The 23,883-nt window shown below is 38.5% G+C and overlaps 1 protein-coding gene across 2 annotated transcripts in view; it reads right to left on the bottom strand.

The window, feature by feature from the left end:
- Positions 1 to 261: 261 nt before the first annotated feature.
- The window catches only part of HPGD (15-hydroxyprostaglandin dehydrogenase), a 30,542-nt gene continuing 6,920 nt past the window's right edge, over positions 262 to 23,883 (bottom strand). Inside the window, exons 4-7 of one of the 2 annotated variants that reach the window (XM_026518879.4) lie at positions 18,319 to 18,415; positions 6,046 to 6,122; positions 3,535 to 3,698; positions 262 to 2,529 (exon numbers count right to left, since the gene is read on the bottom strand). In XM_026518879.4, coding sequence (XP_026374664.1) covers positions 2,391 to 2,529; positions 3,535 to 3,698; positions 6,046 to 6,122; positions 18,319 to 18,415 — 477 coding nt within the window. In that variant the 3' untranslated portion in view covers positions 262 to 2,390. Of the gene's footprint in view, positions 2,530 to 3,534; positions 3,699 to 6,045; positions 6,123 to 12,150; positions 15,568 to 18,318; positions 18,416 to 23,883 lie in introns of those variants that run through there. The other variant, XM_026518881.4, reaches the window with a different exon arrangement.

The raw sequence follows: 23,883 nt of genomic DNA on the forward strand, positions 1-23,883 counted from the left end.
CAGGACGTAACCTAAGCAAGGCCAATGAGCTCTACTGTCAGAAAGAAGTTGTTTTGCCAGGCTGGAAGCTGGTAAAAATCAGGCTGTGGGTCCTGAAGCCCTCGTCTGGACAGAGTTGCCTAGGAGAGAAGCTAACAAAGGAAAGAGATGGAAGACCGAGGCCAGCACTCGTGACCCTGAAGCCGGTCACCTTGTCCTGTGAACGGGTAAATTCGCCTTTTGAAATTCAAAAGTAAGAAAGAAGCTCCCCTTCAAATGATATTTAGTATGTGAAATGACTTGAATTTTATTAAAAATTTACATTTTCACATCTCTTCAGTATCCTGAACTTAGGAACGGAAAGAACAAAAATAGAAATCAACACATAATCACTTATATTTTAAATGGCACAAGTATCTAAAATCATTTGGATACAAAAATTAAATTTGTCGGACATTTCAATGCCATTATTAAATCTTAATCTTTTTTCAGTGTCCACATACTTTTAGTTTGGCTATTCTGGGAGCCCCCTTCCCCCCCAACCTACCCATTTATTAAGAAAAGTACATTTGAAAAAAAAAATACACATTATTTACATTAGGATTTTCACCGAAAAAATACAAATAAAGGAATTAAGGACTCCCCTCCCCCAAATTTAATGTTTATTTTTTTCCCAACCAGTATACAGAGATATCATATAACATTATAGATTTACTTAAAGCTATTTATAGCAGATACATTTTAATGTAAAATAAACTTTTACAACATAACTCACTTTTTTTCAGTTCTGCTCAGTATTTGATTTTAAATGTCTGCAGAGTTCACTGATTTGAAGCAAATACCATTCAAACCACAAAGCATACCGAAGGCTGCCAGTACAAAATAGTATCCATAAATGAGAAGTTTTAGCTACAGCATTGAACATTACAGTAGGAAAATATGTAAGCTAGGTGACATTCCACATGCTTATATTATTCCCTGACGAGTTACTGCCACAATGGGTGAACAGGTTGGTGCATGATTACAACTCTTCTCTATCAGACATTCACAGATGCTCATTTCTTGTTGTTTTTCAAATACATTATGTGAAACTCTGGACAAGAATTATTCATATTAAAATAACTCCTTAAAAGTGAAGGCAATAGTTCTCTATGGCGGAATTAAAACAGAGCAAGATATGATAACACTCCAGTGTCTCTAGAAAATCCTCATTAATCTCTCACATGGATGGCATTTGCTCCAAGCTGGGAGCTTTGGGCTTAGCAAGCAGAGTGAATCACTTATACAATATTCTAGGAGAAAATGATTGATTTGGAAATCTTGTGCTTTCACTATTAGTGGCATTAATTATTGCTTGCAAATATTGTTACCCAGAGCAGTCGCTGATCCGATCTTAAGATACTTGACAGAGAAAATAGCAAAACATCACGGGCTATCTCTACCTCTTGTTATTACGACTGAGCGCACAAAAACATTTACAACGGAGGCTATGACAAAATTGGTTTCTTCCTCTCAATACCTATACATAGAACACTACATAAATTCTGGAGATTAGAAAAAGAAAAGAGTTTTATTAAAAAGTAGGCACTATGGAAATTGGCACAAATGAAGTAACCTGAAAAATAGTACATTTGTATTTTTTTCCTTAATGAGGTGATCTTAAATATAGTATTTAAGCACTACCATTTTTGCTATAACTGTTAAATGTTTCATTCCTGAGATTTCTGGAGAAAATTAAATTTCTTAAAGCAAGCAAACAGGAAAGAAAGGGTTTTCCTAGATGGGAGGCTGAACTGTGATCTATATCTCAGCCAATTACTTTCTGTCATTTTCCCACACCTCAGATTTTTCATTTGGGATATATTCACACTGTAGTTTATTGTTTAACTACTGGCCCCCACATATGCCACATCTTTAGAGAGCTGAAATGTTCAGCTGAAAGATGGCAAATAAGTAAAAGTTATTGTTACTAAAAATTTGCCTTTGTAGGTAGCTTCTCTTTTTTAAAGTGAGAACATAAAAACAAAATGAGATTTTTACATCTGGTTTGATTTAAATAACAATTCAAGTATCTCCTTTAAAACGATATTCTGAAAAACATTAATATTTATGTACCACAAATTTAAATACGTTTTCTGAGAGGCAGAATATTCCTTGAATATCCTTTGTTTTAATCATTACTTAGACTAGAAAGATCAAAAGTTAGCTTTGGTTCACATCCCAGTTTTGATAGCTCCTGATTTTTTTTATCCAAATACCTAACTAATCATTTAGAAATAAAGTTAATATCAAGTGCATGGCGGAAAGCATCAGACAATAACATTTCATTTAAAAAGCTATATTCAAATGAAGATATGGTCTAATAGAAGTCATTTGTTCTTATTATCAGCTATGGCTGATATGTAAGATGTTCACTGAGTTTTTGCATGAAATGGAGTTGTTTCATAGTCTTGAAAATGAATTCCCTTAGAAGTTGTGATCTTCATAATAGCGCCATTCAAAGCATCATCTTCAATGAGTGTTATTAATCCACTTGCAATCATTGATGGGCTAAAAAGAAAGGAAACATTGGTTTTTTAAACACTAAATCTCAGGCATAATTATCACTACACCTTGAATTGTTTTTGAAAAATCTACTACCTTTAACATGTAATAGGGAAATGGATATCATGAAGCTATGGCTACCTCCATATTTTAGTCAGTTAGATATCAATGAAATCAAATGATAAATTGAGTGGTAGATTTCCATGCCTAACCCGCTGTCATTCTGACAGGAAGAATTTATGAATTTGTATTTTTTGCTTAGAAAATGATTATTTTCTCGTCTTTATCTTATAGATCATAGACTTACCAGATTAAAATGGTATTAAAGTAGAAATATGAGGAATTATAGATAACATTTATTGAACATCTACTATCTACTTGTTGCTTGCTGTTTTAAGAACCTTCCACATATCAATGTATTCATGGACTTTCCAAAAACTCTATTTTAGCATTATTTCTACTTTACATGTGAGAAAATTGAGGTACCCAAAGGGTTGACAGGTAAGTTTACGGTCAGGGGTAGAGGCAGGATTTGATCCCAGGTGGTCTGATTCCTTTCTCATGACAGTTAAGACTCTGTGCTGTGAAACCAACTGCTTGAACTCAGACACTTTTCACCAAACGTGTGTGTTGATCAACTGTTTCTTACGAAAATGGTCAGAGCTAGGGGGCCATATGAAATTTCACAAAAGGTAAATGTGAATATTGCTTGGAATTTAGTCGAATTAGGTATCATAACTTCCACAGGCAACTAAACACCATGTTTTTTTAAAAAATATCTGATTATGGCCAAAGGCATTATGATGCACTGTTTTTCAGAATTCATAATGTGTAAACATTCTATTTGGGAACCCAGAAAAAAATATTTTTTTAAGAGAATTTGCCAAACCAACACTTTGAAGCACCCTTGGTTTCTCAAATTTAAAGGGTTATTTTTTCCCTTTTTATTGTTTATGTCTAGATAGTACTTCGCTCCATCATATAAAGGAAAATACGTATAGTTTTACTTACTCCAAAATTCCGTAGAACTTCATCATATCCTTGATATGATCCTTATATTCTATATATTGTCCCATGTTTTCTTCTTTCTCAATGGATTCGAGGATGGGGGTATTAACAAAGCCTGGGCAAATGGCGTTCAGTCTAACACCACTGTTCATGAGATTAGCTGCCATCTGTGGATGAGAAGTAGAAGGCCACAGGTTTCAGTTGCTTTGTAAATGTATACCGTGGGACACACTGATCATTAAAACCATTTCAAAGACTCTGATGTGAAAAATACCAGTCAGATATCCTTCCAGCGATCTAACAATGACAACGTTAAGGTTGACTGGTAGCAGAAAATAAAAGAATACATACTTAAGTGTTAATTAATTTCTGAAAGTCTCAGCTAATTAATTCTTTGAAAATCAGTATTCCTGGGGAACTCTTGAAAATACCTGATTAACGAAGCTGCTCTTATCTACTGAATTCTGCAGGAACCTAAACGTAAAAAGCCGAGGCTCAGAATTAATATCTCAAGTTTGCTTTTAAAGATTAGGATTGTATACAAAGAGAACATTTCTTTAAAAAGTACTGTTAGGGGAAAGTTTGGGACTCTGATTGATTCTAAAGATACTCTTGATAATATGCACTATGTCGAAGGCAATTTAAGTATTTTCAGACTAGCATTCTTTGGCTTAATTTTCAACCTTTTGATTTTATTTGAACTACTTATAAAACAAAATGTAGTCAATTATTTTTGGATTCCATTTACCTACTTGCTAAAGTCAATTTGTAACCCCCGAAATCAATAGTCATGGAGTTTTAGGGGTCATTTATGGACAAGCACAGAGCAAATGTTCCAGCTAAGATCAAAAAGATACTCTTGTTTCAGCTCTCATACTATAAACAAATGTCCTCTTTGTGATATAGTTAGTCTATGTTTTTCCCATTTGTGTGCCATTTGTTGGTGACTTTGCTATTTAAAATGCTTCCCAAGCACAGCGGTGAAGGCTGTTCCATCCTCCTAAGTGAGGGCAGGCTGTGATGTGCCTTACAGGGAAAATTCATGTGTTAGATAAGCTTCCTTCAGGCATGAGGTTTAAATGCTGTTGGTCATGTTAATATAATACATATCGAACACAACCCATATTAAATAAGACGTGTTTACATGGAAATATACATAAGACTAGGCTCTATATGGATTGGTTGGTCAAAATGCTGTGACCAGAGGCTTGAAGGACTAAACCTTGTGTTTGCCCCAAGGAGCAACAACAGGTCAATATTCTCTAATGCAGTGTTTGCAAGTGGGTTTATAGAGTCGACTACTACAAACACTGAGAATTGACTGTACAGATTTATATTCTTGTCATTGTAAACAGGAAATTTCTGGTATTGAAAAATTATTGTTTGTTTGTTTGTTTAAATTCAATTAGCCAACATAGGGTACGTCATTAGTTTTTGGTGTTGTGTTCAATGATTCCTTAGTTGCGTCTAACACCCAGTGCTCATCAGAATTATTTTGTTTTGTAATAGCTTTATGTGTTCATTCAAAGTTGAATTACAGATTAAGTCTCTGCAAAGTAAATAAAAATTTCCAGTCAATTTGAATTAAGAGCCTGAGAGCTGCTCATCTTCCTTTTTGCTTGAACATTTACTGTTCAGGCATCGACTGTCTCTATCCCCATTTCTTCTCTAGCTCTCTGTTTGGTCCCTCTTTCTGTCTCCCCTAGATTAATCACTGCGGAGATTCCCCCAACTGTTCTATCCTCTGCTACCCCTGTCCTCGCTAATACATTCTCTAAGCAATAGCCAGGACAGCCTTCTGAGAGTGGAAATCTAATCTTGTCACTCCTTTGCATAAAAGACCCACTGATGGCTGCAGTTAGAATCAATCTAAGCTCATTCCTGGGCCCATAAGCTGCTTTTGGTCTAGCTCCTGCTTCTGACGTTCCCCTCGCTCCTCAGGTGCCAGTCAAATTGCCTCTTTCCAGTTCATAAAAAGGCAAGCATTCTTACTTCATGCCATCAATGCATGTAGTCAATTAGGCCTCAAATATTTTTCTTAGTTCTGTGCACTTGTCAACGTAGGTCCCATGGAGACACCATCCCTGGCTCCTCTCTCTGGTTAATTCCTGTCCCACCCCTCTGTGCTCTCCTTTTTATCATAGCTCCAGTGATAAGTGATATCTAGAGCACACTACATGCAAGGAGGCCTAAAGTTACTAATTTTTAAATTTGGAGTCAATTTTAAAAATAAAGAATGTCTTCCTTTTTTTTTTTTTTTTTTTACCCTTAGGATATTTTTCCACAACGCATCTGTGTTTAGGACCAGCTTCGTTTTTAAAAGATCTCTTCTTCATTTACTCCTTGATGTGATCTGAAAACCATTTTTTATAGTAAAGATTAAAGGATAGTTTATTTTTCTCTCTTTAATCCAGATGTACTGAGTTCTGGCCTTATCCCCCTCTGCTCTACAGAACTCAGGTTTCATATGTGCACAGACAGAGAACAGCGATATTGTGGTGGTTAGCTCCTCACCGCAGCTGACCGTGTGAATCCAATTATGCCGTGCTTTGAAGCACAATAAACAGGCTGTTGGGCCACAGGCATGAGCCCTGAAACAAACAAAAGATTTAAACAATTTCACTAAAAAATAAGCAGACAAAAATCCAATAATTACTATGGGATTGAATAATTTGTGCCTGTTCCCTTTGACGTTTATTCTACAAAACACACTAAAATAATTACTAGACCATCTTCCTTCAGGAGCTCTACGATCCTGGCCCGAACGGGTGGTATGTAAGTTACAGTCTAGGAATGAAGCCAAGAGTGATATGGAAGTCCTTCTGTCAAGGGAAGGAAATGGTACACAAACAGAATCACCTTACATCCAGTAAGTTACCACCAATGTTCAGTTCTTAAGTCTTGATTTCAAAAAGTGTCTCTTCTATATTTTGTAAGGCTTCCAAATGGCTGAAGTATAAATTTCTGAAGTGAGATTTGGAGAGTACTTGTCTTTGCTGTCAGTTAGTATGCATTTCCCCATCGCCAACTGTACTGAATGATGCCTCTAAAGTGTTTAAGAAAATTCAAAGTAACTTCTTTGGATTCTGACCTGTGGTAGATGCCTAGATCTTCTCGCTCATGACTTAGGTAAAGAAAGCCAGAAATTAAAAAAAGGAAAGGAAAGGAAAGGAAAGGAAAGGAAAGGAAAGGAAAGAAAAGAAAAGAAAAGAAAAGAAAAGAAAAGAGAAAAGAAAAGAAAAGAAAAGAAAAGGAAAGGAAAGAAAAGGAAAGAAAAGGAAAGAAAAGGAAAGAAAAGAAAACCAGAAATAAAAATGTATGATCCCATTTTATTTCATTTCATAATCATGTACTCTAACAGAATTCAAACAATTCTAGAATTGGTTTAATTTACCACATATACCCCATAGTAACTACTCGAATGTCTGATTAAATTCATGGCCTGCAGAAATAGTAATATTGTAGCGCACATAGCATCTTTTCTCCCCTACCTTCTGGCCCAGCCCCCCAAAAGAAACAAAACAACAGGAGAAACCTTTTACTGAACTGTTACTATCACGTTTATTTCAAATAACTGTCAGTTCTCTAATCAAGAGTGACACCTGAAACTAGAGCCATTAGTATATTTCAGTTTTTAACAAATTTCCTCCATTAACTCATTTTAACATTTTTCAAATTTGTGATTTCTGAGTCAAGAAACAGTGATCTCTGATTACTATAATGTTATTAATATCAAATGTCATGCTAATAATACTAAATTATTCTGCTGAGACGTGTTCATCTCCACCCAGCTAACTAGTCCCAGAGCACCACCAATCAGTTGAGCGTGTTGTGCCAAAGTTCAGCAATAAATGCAGACCTTAACCACTCCCTGGGTGCCTGCCAGGTCTCAATTTATAAAGTATGTTTGCTCAAGAGCAGTTTAAATCCCTGAGGATGGTAGATCACACATAGCGCGTCCACCCAGTGATCTCAAAGTACTGTACCATGTGGCTCTCTTGTTGTTGCTTCTTCTTAGGTTAAGGAAAATGTGTAAGTTAATTAAGTTCATCGATGTCAGTCAACAAGAATTTATGCTGCCTCCACAGGGCACACAGGTGTGTGAGGGGCTGGGGACAAATGGAATAAGTAGGTGCACCCAGGGATTGCTGCTGCTTGCTCTTCTAAGTTGGTCATTGCTTTGCCTCTCCTTAAAGCTTTACGAGACAAAGGCAGTTGGTTGGAGGATGGTGTTCACGGACTGCAGGAAATGCAGAATGACCCTTAATCAGAGATAAGCTGACGCAGCCAAAGGAACAGAAAGCACAAGGACACCGTGCATAAATGTTGTCAAAGATGAATTCAGAATGAAGTTTTGTTACTTGTGTGAAGGTCCTGAACTTCTGAACCCAAGCTAGTTCAAAATGTCACAGAAGTGAAATAAATCAAGAGTGTTAGGTTGGTTCCATTTAAGAAGCAAGCAGGGAACATAGACGTTCCTCTAAAGGTACAATTGTAAAGGCGACCAGCACATGAAAAATTTGTTTGCATTTTTAAAGTGGCGCTTGGCTTTATGAATCTTGTTAACATTATAATGACATTTTCACTGCTAGCCTGCAGAATGTCTACTTGTCCATTGTTTTCACTTTCTGATATTAGATCAAAGGCTGTATAAATCAATATCATTCAGAAATTGTGTTATACCTCAATAAAAAAAATTAATTTTTTTATTGAGGTATAATGGACACACAATAAACTACATATATTTAAAGTGTACAGTTTGATAAGTTCTGACATATGTATACACCCATGAAACCATGACCACAATCAAGATAATGAACGTATCCATCACCTGAAAGTCTCCTCTTGCCCCGTTGTCATCTCTTCTTTCTGCTTTTCCCCTCCCTCTAGGCAAACACTGATCTGCTTTGTGTCACTGGAGTTTGCCTTTTCTAGAAGTTTATTCAAATGTAATCATATATTGTAAACTCTTTTGGTCTGACTTCTTTCACTCGGGATAATTATTATGAGCTTTATCCATGTTGTAGTGTATTTCAATAGCTCATTTTTCCCTTTTTTTTCTGAATAGTATTCCACTGTGAGGGTCTACCCATCAATCGCATATACATTCACCTGTTCGTAGAGATCTGGATTGTTTCCACGTTTAGGATATTACAACTTTAAGAGAATTCTTTTCTTTAATTACTTAAGCAAGTCGTAGTTAACTTAGTTAAATAGAGATTTTTTTCTTTATCTTCCCATACATATAGATTTTAACTGTTGCTTCTTATGTTTCAAACAGGTAGGGTGGGTTAGTGATGGGCAGTGCTTTCCCAGCTTGCAACGGACAGTCCAGGTGGAAATTTACTATCTGTACTTCAGTTTGCTATTGTGAAAAGAAGACTAAATGGGTAGAGAAAGGCTTTTTTTTTTTTAAGGTTTTTGTTTTCCTTTTTAACAATGATTTTGTTCTGAATATTTCAGAACATCCTGAATATTCCAACATTTTCTATTAGATCTCAGGTGCCACTTTTCTTTTACACACAATGTTATTGCTAATATAGTTTAGCTTCAGTATTGATTAACCGTACTTCTGTTACTACCTTCGTCCTACAACATTAATATATGTTGTTTCTATGTGCTTCAAATAAAAATGTGTTCTGAGTCTGGGAATCAAGGTCAGCACACAGAATTGTGCAGGGTGTGATATGACTCTGGAAGCACCATTAACATGGTAGTGTAAATTGCACCCTCCCCCACCCCGCCAAATTCCTGCAGTTTACAACCTGCACAACTATACATGGCAGCCGTCTCTGGTAGAAGAGGATGACAGAACAAAAGAGACTGAGAAGAAAGAACCAGTGGAGCTAGGAAGAAAACAAGCTAAGCACTGTGTCATAGAAATTAAAGATAGTATTCTAAGAAGCCTACAGTGGTCACTGTTATCATGTGCAGAATCAAATGAGAATCATTCCCCTTGAGATATGAACATGTCTCAATATCACTCATCCAAAAGTAACACCCCTGGTCTCAGTTTCCTCCGGCTACAATTCTGCATCTCTTGATAACACAAAGTACTGAAAAGAGTTACTCTATTCACTGTCTCTACTCTCCTTGCCTCCCATTTGCTGCACAACTCACTCTACTTGGGCTTTCATTTCACCCCTCCAATCAAACAGATCTCATGCCAACAGTTTCTCATACTACTTAACCACTCAAAAATGTCTTTTTAATCAAAGTTGTCAAGAGGGGCTAGAGCACAGTGGTTTGGTCTTTGGGTAGAGGCTGGCCGAGTTAAAAAAAAAATCTTTTTTTTCAGTGAGAACATTTTTTTTAAGATTTTCTTTTTTAATTTATCTGAGAGAGAATGTGTGAGCACAAGCAGGGGGAGTGGCAGAGGGAGAGGGAGAAGCAGACTCTCTGAAGAGCAGGGAGCCCATCGTAGGGCTCAATCCCAGGACTCGGGATCATGACCTGAGCCAAAGGCAGATGCTTAACCGACTGAGCCACCCAGTGGCCCCCCAGTTCAAACTTTGAATCCACCGCAATGAGCTATGTGGCTTTGAAGGAGTAAGTACTGGCTCTCTAGGTGCTTTGCTTCTGTGCACTAGAGCCCTCATAGTGGCCCCTGAGTCTCCAATGAGCTAATTTACATAAAATACTTTAAGCAGCACCTGGCACATAATAAACACCGCTATTTGCTATGATTTTACACCAATATTTTTCCTTAAGATGAAACACCTCCAAATCTTGTTTTGTAGGCTTATTTATCCACATTGTATCTTTTTATGTAAACGTACATTTTGAGCTACAACGCCACAGATCTGGCCCAGCGTCGTAACTTGCGTTGCTTTCTTAACCCTGGCAAACCGCGGGCTGCTGTTAATCCCAATTCAAGAGGATTTACAGAAGTACATTCATTTAAGATCTGCGTGTTTAGTCCCTTTCAAGTACAAGGTATAGTGAAGTAGTTTTTAAAATATACTCTATTGAGGGGCGTCTGGGTGGCTCAGCGGGTTAAGGGTCTGCTTTCAGCTCAGGTCATGATGCTGGGGTCCTGGGGTCGAGCCCCTCGTCGGGCTCCCTGCTCAGCAGGGAGTCTGCTTCTCCCTCTCCCTCTGCCCCTGCTCCTGTGCTCTCTCTCTTGCTCACTCTCTTTCAAGTATATTTATATACCCTATTTGAATGTGTCAGACTAATGGGAGGACCCCTGGTGCAGGGAACTTCACTGGGTGAAGTGCTAGATCAGTGCTAGTCTTCCGACTTTAAGGGAGTTTTGCCGGTATTAGGACTGCAGGACCAGCTGCTGGAATTAATTTGGGTTTTTAACATCTTGCAAATTAATACCTATATGCACAGGGTCTTCATGTTAGAGGATTTAAGAACAACAACAAAATAAAGGATTGTGGCAATGAGATGGCAGTCTCTGAAGAAATGACATTTTGTTTAATGAGACATTTTTTATTTGTGCGTAAAAACGGATACCTTATATTTAAATGGTTAAGAATAGAGTTTTTATCTCTATCTCTCAACTCTCTAAAACTTATCTCTAAAATTCTAGACCCAGCATGGTGCAAATTCATTCTAGAATCCCAAAACAACTCACTCTAAAATATAACATGTCTAATTAGTTACAGGATTATGTTTATCATAACAATAGATTTAGAAAAAAATCAATAGAAGGAGAAATTCTACCCACAAAATAGAGAAATTTTTTCTACAACCACTCAGAATAATAACACCAATAGCCACTGACTGATGAGATAATTATGAAGAAAAACATAAATACCTGAAAATTACATGTGCAATTACAGAACATACAAGGAATTCATTTAAAAAATATAATTTCCATTTCCACATTAGTTCTTCTATCTTTCATATTCTTTCTGCCCATATTGGCAACAGATAGCTTTAATCTCCACGTCTCGAAGAAGGTAAAAAGCTCGAAAAGATTTTGTGCAAAAATCTGAAATCTGCTTGGCCAGGGCAATTGTACTGGGTCTCCAAACAGGTTTTCTTTTAAATGGATAGAAGTCATGTGAAGTAGGGGCGCCTGGGTGGTGCAGTCCTTAAGCGTCTGCCTTCGGCTCAGGGCGTGATCCCGGCGTTATGGGATTGAGCCCCACATCAGGCTCCAGCCCCACATCAGGCTCCTCTGCTGGGAGCCTGCTTCTTCCTCTCCCACTCCCCCTGCTTGTGTTCCCTCTCTCACTGGCTGTCTCTGTCAACTAAATAAATAAAATCTTAAAAAAAAAAAAAAGAAGTCATATGAAGTAAATTACAGAGACGTGCTAAAGAAATTCAACTTAGGAAAATAAATTGAGAATCTAAAGATACTAATCTTTGCATGATAAACTGTAGTTCAGCAGCTGTGCCGAACAGCAGGGATCTGAACCCCTCACATTTTCTTTACAATCAAAAAGGAAATCGCGTACCCATCTTTCTGTTTATAACTACCACTTCTCTAAGGTGAGGGAAAAGGGAGAACTGGTGAGAATCTGTTTATCTATGTTCCTGTAGAGAGCTGACCAAAGTAATGGGGGCACTTCCTCATCATGTGATGTTCCACAAAACAGAACACCTTATCTGATGCTGCTTTTTCCCTCAGTTTCATGTTTGCCATGAACAAATCATGCTTGCTTTATTTATTTTACTTATTTTAAAGATTTATTTATTTTAGAGAGACAGAGAGCAGGGGGAGGGGCAGAGGGCAAGGGAGGAGGAGGGGAAAGAATTGCAAGCAGACTCCCCCTGAGCTCGGAGCCCGACACGGGGCTTGATCTCACCACCCAGAGATTACAACCTGAGCTGAAATCTTGAGTCAGATGCTTAACTGAATGAGACACCCAGGCGCCCCCAAATCATGGTTTAAAGTGTGACATGACATAAAAAGTGGTATAAACCTTCCTAAAACCATTTCTGTAATAAAAAATCTTTCCAGAAAGGTAATTTTGTTTGTTGAGAATGAACTTCATTAATTCTTGAAAGTTGCTTCTAATGTTCCTCCAAAACTCCTCCTAAAAGTTCAGGCGTTGCCTAGCGCTAGGATCAGAAGAAACGGAGATGAGCTTCTACAGCTGCTCCGTGAATCTCCCTCTGCAGACTGGAGGCGAGCGGCTCAAAGTGTGGTCCAAGGACCAGCCCCAGAACTTCAGGACCCATCCCAGACCTACTGAGTCAGAATTTACATCTGAACAAGTCCCTAGGTAATATCTATGCATGTTAGATTCCAGAAGACGATTCATTTCCTAATCTGGCTAGGAAACCCTCAATCTTTTTATCCATTCCTCAAAGGCCAACTCATAAATATTTCATCTTTCTTATTGATTCTTTCTCATCGATGCCTTCTTAATAATGTTAAGCCGTAAGACAACAAAACGGACACCACGAAGAACGTTGCCAGTACTAAACAAGAGGGGTGGCTCGCGTATTCATAACAGCTGCCATATGACCAATAAAGATCCAGATAATCTATGACATACACTAAGAATGGCAAAATAAAAATTGCGTTATTGCTACCGCTAATTCTCACCACATTTTCCAAGTTATATATAGTTGTTTGACTATAAGCCGCAGGGACTGGGTAAAAGGTAAATGTGACATCATCAGACAATAGTTTATCACAACGCCTGTGACTTGGCAGTTGCTGAACACGTTAGGCCCCCTTCCTTGTATCAAGAATACTTGCAGAGGTGAGGACCACATGATTCTTTTTACTTTTGGCCTAGTGATGAAAGAAGGTGCCATTCCAGTCTAACCACTGCTCTTTAGGCCATGCGAGACCCAGTGCCTTGAAATTTAGTATCATGTTTCTGTTTAAAAAGTCTATGCCACGCTAATGATTTGGTTCTGCCACCCTGGTAAGAGATACTGATACACAGCTCTTCAGGTAGAAATTTTGCCGAGTTACTTTCAAATCCCCCTTTTCCCTTCCGTACATGCTCAATGTACCTTTGACTAAGTTGAATCCGTTACTCACACTGGTATCTTTTGCACACCCACCTTAACACAAACTACAAGCTAATTATGTCAGTTTCAGTGAAATGTATAGCTTGAATAAGTATGATACCGGCTTGGTATTCAAGACATGCTAAAAACAAAAAACCAAACCAAACCAAACCAAACAAAAAAACTATGATTTTTCAAGTATTTTCTTGAAACTCGAAATGTTTTCAGAAAATAAGTTTTCTTATTTACTGTGTTTTCAATCTCAGTAAATAAGACCCTACTGGGATCTCTCACAAAATGCCCCTGAGTGACTGTCTCAGAGGCACAGAGAACGCCCCCAGTGAGCACCAGGTCCTCAGCAGCTGAGCATGTGGCAGGCGGAGGCAGGACTAGCAGGCAGATTGCTTTCCCTGTGACAACCGCTCCGTCTTTCCCACTGTTCGAAGCAACTAACTATATAAGAAGCAGACTTGATTCTTAGGGGAAGTCTTGCGGTCAGAGCACAGCTGTTGAAGGACCTGTGTTAAACCAGACTTCATTCTGACCTGTTGTTGTTCCTCTCAACTTTTTTTTTTTTTTAATAGTTAAGGATGACTATGTGCAGCTTTATATGCAGTGTTTATAGACAGAAACTTCTAGAGAAGAGTCTAGGTGGTTAACAGTGCTCAGAACATCTTCTGGAGCTCCCAACTGGCGCACACCCTTCCCTCAACACACGGAGGAATCCCTCTCCACTTGACTCCTGTTTGTTAAACTTATTAATTGCATTTGATACTTGGTCTGCGTCAGTGGTCATTACTCATTAACTTCTCTGCCCAAACCAGTGTTTCAACTTAAGGTTTTACTGACAGTGAAGGACTCCAGTGAATCTATGTGAGATCGTGAGGAAAGCCTGGTGGAGTTCAACAGCACCCGCAGCTATTCCTTTAACAGTCTGAGCAACAGGAGAAAAAATAGGAACAAGTCTGAGGAAAGAAGGTTCAGAAAACACTTTTGGAAAACAAGAGGAAGCAAGCATTAGAAATATCTTTCCTAAATTTTGTCATTTATACCTCAATAAAGCTTGGGGGGAAAAATACTTTGACTCTGGTAACTCCTCAAAGACTTTTTTGGTCATCTGGCCTCTCCCAACAGGCAATGACTTCAAGGGTATAAAACTGTTGGTAAAATTTCTGAGGAAAATGTGAGGCCAGAGAGGTTCTCACTGATCTTTTTCTAATATTACAAAATCCTGAGTGTTTATCAAACTAATCTTATTGTGGGAAGACGAGACGATCTGGGTGAGTGGATAGAACACAAGGCAGCGCATCTTCCTGCATCTTCTTTGTGAGAGGAAAGCACCTTAGTGCCAAAGCCCGGGGTGGGAGGAGAGGTGGCAGGGCCTGTCCAGCTTGGCCAGTGACAAAAAAGAAACAGTATAAAGGCATCAGGTATGGAGCTCGGGCATTATGGAGGGAGGGTACGTCCCTACGTAAGGATGAAGGCACCACATTAAACAGAATGGACAGAGATAAGCTACATAACCATTATAAGTAGAGTTACCCTGCTGGCTGGGAGGAATATTACGTGGAGAAGCAGTCTGGAATGCTATGATATTCATTAAATTGTAAGAGTGCCAGAAAGGTAATTTGAAGCCAAACTGATCTTATCGCTGAATTTGTATTTACTGTTTCATCTGCACGATTAGAGAAAGATCCACACATGGTTCCAAATGTTGACTGTGAAACAGGTAAGAAGAGAACGAATACCCAGGGGTGGGTAGTGTGATAAAGCAAGCTTTTAGCTAAGAAAGCAAAGTGGACGTCTAATTGTAATCCTTAAATTGCGCTTCTCAGTGACGTGTTTTGACTTGTGACTTTGGTAAGCTCCTCAGATGTTTTCAGGGCTTTACTCTGTGTGTCGAACGGGGCGAAAGCTTAAGATATCACTGAGGTTTAGTCATGTGGTCTTGAGATTAAAGCAGTACCCAGAAGGCCTGAAGACAGCTAGCACATTTCACTGGCTTCACCGAGTTATAGGAATTCAGTTTCTTTGACCTCTCAGTTGGACAAAAGTAGTCACGGATGGAGAGCCAAATTAACAGTCTCACGGACAGGAGAGTGAGATAACCTGGTGGTTAAGACAGAAGAGGTCTTGTATCAGGTGCTTGCATGGGAATTCCCACTTTACTGCTTCCTTGCTGTGCAAGCTTGTGCAAGATACTCATATTCTCCTGCCTCGATGTCCTTCTCTACAAAATGCAGATTACAGAATCTACTTCACGGGGTGGTTGTATTAAATGAGGTAATGTACACACGGTGTTTAAAATAGTATTGTGTAAACAGTAAGTGCTCAATGAATGTTAAGTATGATGACACATTTAAATATTTTTATTGGCTAAGAGGCAGTAGTACATTGCATTTCTTTATACATGCTCTGAGGCAAGTAAGCCTCTTTTTTTTTTTTTTAAAGCCTCCTTTTATGGTACAGAATGTCTCGAACAGAGTCCTAAACCGATCCAACCCTGAGGCTTCCAGACTTCCTGGGAACGAAAGACCTCCAGTGACAGAAGGGCAAGGGGCTCCCTGGAAGGGCTCATGCTGACATGCTTGTTAGCCCTTTAGCTTCAAGAAAAACCCAAGGGATTCTCTCTTGATCACCACCCCATGTTTTTCTATGTTTCTATTTTATTAAGATATCAAGTACTTCTTGTTAATCCTCCAATCATTTATATATTTTTTCCTTATAATTTCATTTCAAAATAGTGCAGATAGACAGTTGGCAATTTGACTCAAGGGTTTCAGACTCCCAGAATCTAAAATGTGGCCCTCTCTTAGGCCAAATATCTAAGTCTTGCCCATGCTCTCAACTTTTACCACATCCTCAGAATTGAATTGTTACCATTTGTAAGTAGAGGTTACATTAGGAAAAATAACCAAGTTACCCTGAAAAACCAAGTTACCCTGAAAAACTTGTAGAATTGGTTCTATAATAACTTCAGGGATGTCATTTTGTCTTTAAGCAACCCAGAAACTGAGATGTTAGTCTGTTTTTTGAGAACTTCTCAAGAAGGAGATTTCTAAGCCTCCCTTGGTGGCAGGTTTACAGAGAGAGGCTTAAGGACCATCTGACAATGACGCCCAGAGGAAGGAGAAAGAACAATGCTGAGAATCAGATCTCTGGTGTGGTCACAGGCGCCTCCACACCTGACCCCTGAAATACAACTGGAACTAGGAGGTGGGGCACAGCGGGAGAGGCGGGGAACACCTGTTCTGAACACCTGTTCTGAAATTATCAGGCGACTGAAACCAGATAGTGTAAGGAAGTCTCCCTACTTTGGGACATGCAGAGTTTAGACGAATCGCTGTCAATACTGGTCAGACTTCTAAAACTTCAGAATCTCATTTGAACTACTGAAGAAGCATTGTGATTTTTTTCCCCCTAAGAAATTTAGAAGTCATCTGGTTAAGTTGTTCCAAAAGTTCCTGCCAAAGACTTACAGCCACTATTGAGTAATATGGTATCGGTTGGTATTAAATCCTACTGCCCTGAATAAAACGGAGTGTGGACTGCACGTTGTGGCAAAGACGGTTAGCCATCTATAGGAATCCATTCTTTCCTTGGGCACAGAGCCAGAATATATTCTCAGACTCTCTTGTAGTTAGGTGAGCCACGAGATCAAATTCTGTTCTGGAACCTGAACAGAAATGCGGTTTGCCATTACTGGGCTAGGGGTAGAGGGTCTGTTTAGAAAAGCAGCTTTGCCCCCTCAGTGCTCTCTTTATTTCTGCTGCAGAGAAAGGAGTCCCCCACCCCACCAGACCCCACTCCCACCAGCATAACTACGGAGGCCCCACGTCAAAGAGCTCAGCCAGCCTGGTTTTCCCAATGACTGCATATAAAAGAGGCTCCCGGCAACAAGGATCTTGCCTGGGACTGATATATGAGTGAGAAATAAGCTTATACTATATTGAAGTTATTACATGTTTGGGTCTATTTATTATAGCGGTTTAACATTGAAGGGTGGCAGAACAAGTCACCCTAAAATGTGTCACTTTGGCATAAGGATTATTTGGAGCTAAAGGCACTTGAAAAACGGCAGGTACAAGAAGGGCTCTCTGACCTCTGCTTTTCCTCCTGAAAGCAGGTGATAAAACTCCGATGTGAAATATGTTCTTCCTATACCCGTAGGAAAGAAATATTCTTATCACCAGAGATGGGGATTTGAGGCCAATGGAAATCTGTACAAACCTTGTTAAAATAACTCTCATCTTCCTTTAGGCCCCCTATATATTTTAGTGACTTTCTCACAATTACCTCTCTTTATTCAACCTTGTTTATAAACGCTTAGGCCTAGCCATTCTTGGGTCTTGGTTTTCCTATGGGGGCTCCCACGTACACATAAAAATCTATATGCTTTTTTCCTGTTCATCTGTCTTATGCCAATTTAATTCTCAGGCCCAGCCAGAGACCCTAAGAAGCTACGGGTAAATTCTGGCCTCCCCTACAACAGATCCCAACTACTACATATGCCATATTTTAAAATGATATACTCTCTCTAAAATCACGTGGGAGTAGAGATACCTTAACTGTGTTTTAACACTTCTTACTTTGTCAAAGATGCTTTCATATGCATTACTGCTCGGTGCCACAGTAAGGGAGCTTAAAAAGTCACAATTTAAAATAATAGAAGTAAACATACACTTCAAACTTCTGATATTATGCAATAGAAAATTCCATAGAGCCAGTAAAAAACAAAACAAAGCAATTAAACAAATTTTCAATTCCCAACCGGAGTTGGTAATAAATACACTTTGAAGATTACTGTTGTGGTCCAAATTACCAACAGGAAATTATTATGAATGTCGGAATTGTCCTTACCTGCTAAAGAGGACATATTGATAATGACGCCGCCTTCACCTCCGTTTTGCTTACTCATGTAATCCAAGCCAAGGTAGGTTCCACTGATAACAGAAACCTAATCCAGAGACATAAACGGGAAAAGCAACATAGCCATTATACCTTATTATGCATCACAGACTGAAGTTTTTACGGCGATTGCAGACACCCAGGGAGATTTCTCCAAATACTATCACCAAAAGGTTTTCAAGTGGCTGCTTGTTTTTTTTAAAACGAGTCATTGACTAGCTTCTCTTTTGTTTGCCTACAGTGGGGGAGCTGCTCACATCTTTGCAAAACTCCACTTAGTTGCCCAGTCTGAGACTTGACGAAAAAAGTTGTATTCCCATGGTGCTGTCATTGACCTCAAACCTCAGCATCTTCGAGAATGGTACATGCAGTGTTCTTTTTCTTCTCTAAATATTGGGCACAAAATTTATTTACCCTTCTTACCATGTGGGTCTCAGATCCGGGTCTTTCACATTCATCTGCTCTGTTTAATTCTCTTGCATCTTGGGATATGTAACAGTGGAAACCCTTGATTTCCTACACAGCTTTCATGTCCTTTTTTAAAAAAATTTCTAATAAAAAGTCTATTTGGCATTTGTATCTACTTCTTCCTCATGTCATGCACGAGGAAGGCGATCTCCCCAGGTTTAGTGTGGACACTGATGAATTTCGTTCAGTCGCAGAAATCCCATTCTCTTTGCTAGTGACTGGTTTAGGGGCCCGCATGTGACCCATTTCTACCAGGGACCCCTGAGGAGCAGTCAGCTGGAGGGCCAGGTCAGGGAGGGGTGGTGGAAGAGGCTGTGGCCAAAAAGACTGTTGTTTTTAAGAAAACCAGAAAGAAATGATTGCATCAGTCCCTTTGCATCCCTTTGTGTGGGTGTGATAGCCGAAATACACAGTTACATCCTTAAGATGAAAGGTCTGTGAAGGGCAGCGGACTGGAGAAATGAGAAGACACTGGGTTCTGGGATCACTGTGTTGCAGTATCAAGCACTCCCGACCTCTGTGTTGTGAGATCACAAAACTCTTTTACTCAGTTTCAGGACCCTGACTTTTCGGTCAGTTGGACACACGGTCTTCTGTAATGTCTGTCCCTTAATCTCGTTCATCACTCTTGCACTGTTTTTTTGAGAGTTTACTCTGATTGGTTATTCACCTCCCTGCGTAGGCAACTTTTCTGTGTACTTTTTTTTTTCTTAGATTTTATTTATTTATTTGTCAGACAGAGAGAGCAAAGGAGAGCACAGGCAGGCGGAGCAGCACAGGGAGAAGCTGAGCAGGGAGCCCGATGCAGGGTTCGATCCCAGGACCCTGGGATCATGACCTGAGCCGAAGGCAGAGGCTGCACTGACTGAGCCACCCAGGCGCCCCTGTTGTATCCTAACATTGGAGAGTTCTCCACTACCAAAAACAACTTGTGGTACAAAACTTCTATTGGAAACTTCATTTTCCCTTTTAGATTTACGAACTCTTCTCCCTTCCAACTCAGACTTTGAGAAGGTGAACATTTTCTTTTGACATCTTAATTCCTACTTTTTGCATTCTTTACAATACTGCAAAGAAAATGATACGACAGTAATGAGTCTGAAACTGAGGGAATATAGTGGTGGTTACCTTCTTTTTATTTTGAAAAGTCCATTTGGCGTTTCTTGACAAGCAATGTTGCCACTCTACCTAATAGTAGTTCTAGAACAAAAAAGTAAATTGAAGATTCTATTTCTTAAGCCATGTGTCAGTTTGATATTAAGAAGGCTTAAGGAGAATGAGTAAAATCTCCATATGATTCCCTTTACAAAGAAAAAATACAAAACATTAAATGGTTTATATAAGAAGGAAAAAATGCACATGGCTGAAATAACTGAAGTCAGTTAGATTCTGGTAGCTTCTGCTTAAGTCTCTAGCATGTCTGGACAGAATTTCTGTTTACGCATATTGGCGCTATGCTTTTATTCTCAGGTATTTACAGCTTTGCTGACACCCTGCTTTTGTGTTTTCAACATCCACAAGATGCAGCCAGATAGAAAGCCTGGGAATATTTAAGCTTTATTTATTTTTTTTAAAAGAAGATTTATTTCCAAGGTCTTTGGTGGAGGAAGACAAAGGATTATTTTCTCATCCATTATCAAGTTAAGAGCTGAGTAACTTTTCAAGTGAAAGTGTTCTTGGAATAAATCTACAAAACAGGGTTTAATGCTTTGGCTGGGGCATATGTGATATTTTCACCTCCTCTTCTACAGTAATCTCTTCCTTATCCCAGATAATAAATTCAAGGAAATGTTAAGAAACCACAGAATAAAATGTTTTTGTTAATATTCTAAGAACATTTCTTGTCCCTTGGCAATGTTTATGTATCACATAGATTGGGTCATTAAAACAGCAAGCATCTAGAGGAAAAAAAGAAAATGAAGATTATAGACATGTTCCAGCTACAAACACAAAATAGCAGGGACCTATAGTATTATTTTAGTCTATCATAAAGGTACTCTCAATTTTGTATTTGACCTTCAACAAATTTTGTATTCGACTCTGAAAAAAAGAAAAAGGAAATCCTATGGCTAATTTCACATAGTGCGAATAAAAATTCACTTACTGACAAAACGATCTAATTAACACATTCTTACTCAATAGTTTTGGTTATGAATAATTTTTGTATGTAATACCAAAATTAAACTGTGCTGTATTCCAAATCTTAAATTAGTTTTTTCCACAGATTAAAGTACCCTGTAAGTTACAACTACTCGTAAATTCCCCTGTACTGGGAATAATTCTTAGGTGACAAAGGTAAATGGATACATGGTAACAGCATATTTGTTTAACTCTTCTTAGCAGGCATCATGTCTTCTTCTTTTTTTTTTTTTTTTTAAAGATTTTTATTTATGTGACAGAGAGACAGCCAGCGAGAGAGGGAACACAGCAGGGGGAGTGGGAGAGGAAGAAGCAGGCTCCCAGCGGAGGAGCCTGATGTGGGGCTCGATCCTAGAACGCCGGGATCACGCCCTGAGCCGAAGGCAGACGCCTAACGACTGCGCCACCCAGGTGCCCCGGCATCATGTCTTCTTACTATATATATGTAATATAATATATATTACTATATATAATATATAATATGTTCTATATCATATATATTTCCATATATATTTTTATATATATAAAAAGCACACATGCGTGTATTCACTACTGAAATTTCCTAATCTATCATTTTCCTTATCTTGTCTTCCTCCCCTCTGAGGTTCCTTTTAGTTTATTTCTGGTTTTTGTGCTACACTCTAACTCTAATTTTAAAAATCCTGTCATCTAAATCATGAAACGTTGCCTTTCAGGTTTCTTGTCTTTTCTCCAGCCCAATTCTCGAGGAGTATTAATATGGACGACCACTTTTTTTTCTGAAATCCTTGTTCATCCTTGTTTCTCTGTGTTCATTCTTTTCCATTTTTGCTTCTGTGGTAAATATTATTGTATTCCCCCTTGCAGAGCTACTTAAAATTTAGCAAGTTCTGCCGAACCATATGCATTCAACTAGATCTTTAAATATTACGGAGTAAGAGTAACAGAGAGAAGTTACTAATTTAATTTGTAATCAACATCCTTGGGAGCCAAGAAAAGGGAGTACATTTGACAACATTTCTACCCATCTCCTCAACTCTTCCTTGGAGGTAGAGTAGGGCGGAGGAATCCACCTCATATAGAAATGAGATTGTAAGAATGAAGAAGACGTAAGTGTTGACATTCTGGAGGAGAAATGTAGTTTACTGACTGATACTACGTAGTAGCACTGTGCTGGATGCTCACGTAGTTAGGGTTTATTTAAGCTTAACCATCCTCCCCGGTAAGGAAATTATCTCCATCCTTTTACAACTGGGAAATTCAAGACCAGAGAAATGAAATAAGAGTTCATGAACTCTAAGTTCAGGGCTGTCATCTAGTTTTGACGGGTTCTAGATGTATATCCTTACCAGTGCAAATCTTTAGTCAACCCTTGTATTTCTGAAAAAAGAATTATCCTCATAAGCCATCTATCTTGTTCAGTTTTTATTTGAGTACACTAAGGGATTCAATATATGTTAGTTACATGTGCAAATTAGATTATAAATCCCACCTGAATGGGAATGAATTATTTAGGCTTATTAGAGATCAGAAAGTAAAAAAGTATATTACAGAATGACCTTATCAATATTCAAAGTTAAGTCTACCTCCCCCCGCCCAATTGCCAGAGTAACCTTTGAGAGTTATTCAAAGGTTCAGTCTTTCCTGAACATTCCTAAGGAGCTCTGGGTAGATATAAATAAAGGCACCGCGGTTGGTTGCAGACTAAGGAGGAAGCACAGAATAGCCTAATGGAAACAAAAGAATGGGAAGAGGTTTAATGTATCTCTTGTGTGGGAAGAATGGTGAAATTTGCTGAGTTAAGGATAAGGAAGTGGTTAAGTTTGTTAAGGAGTAAAAGTAGAAGGACAGATGATCCAGTTTGGCAACACTGATGTAGGAAATAATCCAAACATTGTACTGTAATGCAGAAATGAATATCCATGTGTGTAAAATATCACAGAACAGCTGTTTATGTATCCAATAAATATAAATTGAACATCTTCTCTGTACACAAAATAAAAATTTTATGCCTTGAAAGAGCTTATAGCATACTGGCATAAATTGCACAGGTATAAAAATAATTCTAATAAAATTTTAAAATTTGTTAACCCTATAAGAATGTTATCATTATGGTGTACAAGATTCCAGAAGAGGAAGGGATATGTGGTGAGGTCCTCTAACTAAGTGGTTACTCTAACAGGGACAGGAACATAGGGGAACATGCAAAAGAACAGACATGGTATCATAAAAGGAGGCAAATTACATCCAGAGTTTAAAAAATATATAAACCAAACACAAATATTTGCATTATACTAACAGAGATAATCAAGTTAGAAGGATAATGATAGGTCAGACTCTAATCTACTCTTGAGCAGGGTGTTGCAGGTAGGAGGGGAATTAACATGTTTTCAACCTATATATAGGTAACAAAGGTTATATCTTGCTCTCTAGATGTAAAATTAAATAAATGTCATTAGTTCCTGGAGTTGAGCTAAGGAGTGGCCTATGTCAGCAGAGTCCAAAGAAAAATAAAGGCCAGATAATTTCAATGAGGAAGGATCCAAGAGAGTGAGTTGTAACCAAAGGAGTCAAATAAAATTCTCCTGGTCTTCTAGAATTTTCTATTTGAAGATAATATAAGAATGTGTAGCCTGCAGCAAGTGTTTATTCACCCAGGCTATGTTAAAGCAAACATGTCCTCTCAGCCAGACAAAGATTAATAATTCTAATCCTATTACCTTTGTGATAATCTCTTCACTATTTTCATGTTCTTTATATTAACTCTAATCATTGCACAATTTTATGAGAGCTGATTTCTGTCTTTTTTTTTTTAAGATTTTATTTATTTATTTCAGAGAGAGAGCACGACTGGAGAGAAGGGCAAAGGGAGAGGGAGAAGCAGACTCCCCACTGAGCAGGGAGCCCAATGCAGGGCTGGATCATAGGACC

This window comes from Ursus arctos, unplaced genomic scaffold, assembly GCF_023065955.2.
Source record: "Ursus arctos isolate Adak ecotype North America unplaced genomic scaffold, UrsArc2.0 scaffold_11, whole genome shotgun sequence".
NCBI lineage: Eukaryota > Metazoa > Chordata > Mammalia > Carnivora > Ursidae > Ursus > Ursus arctos.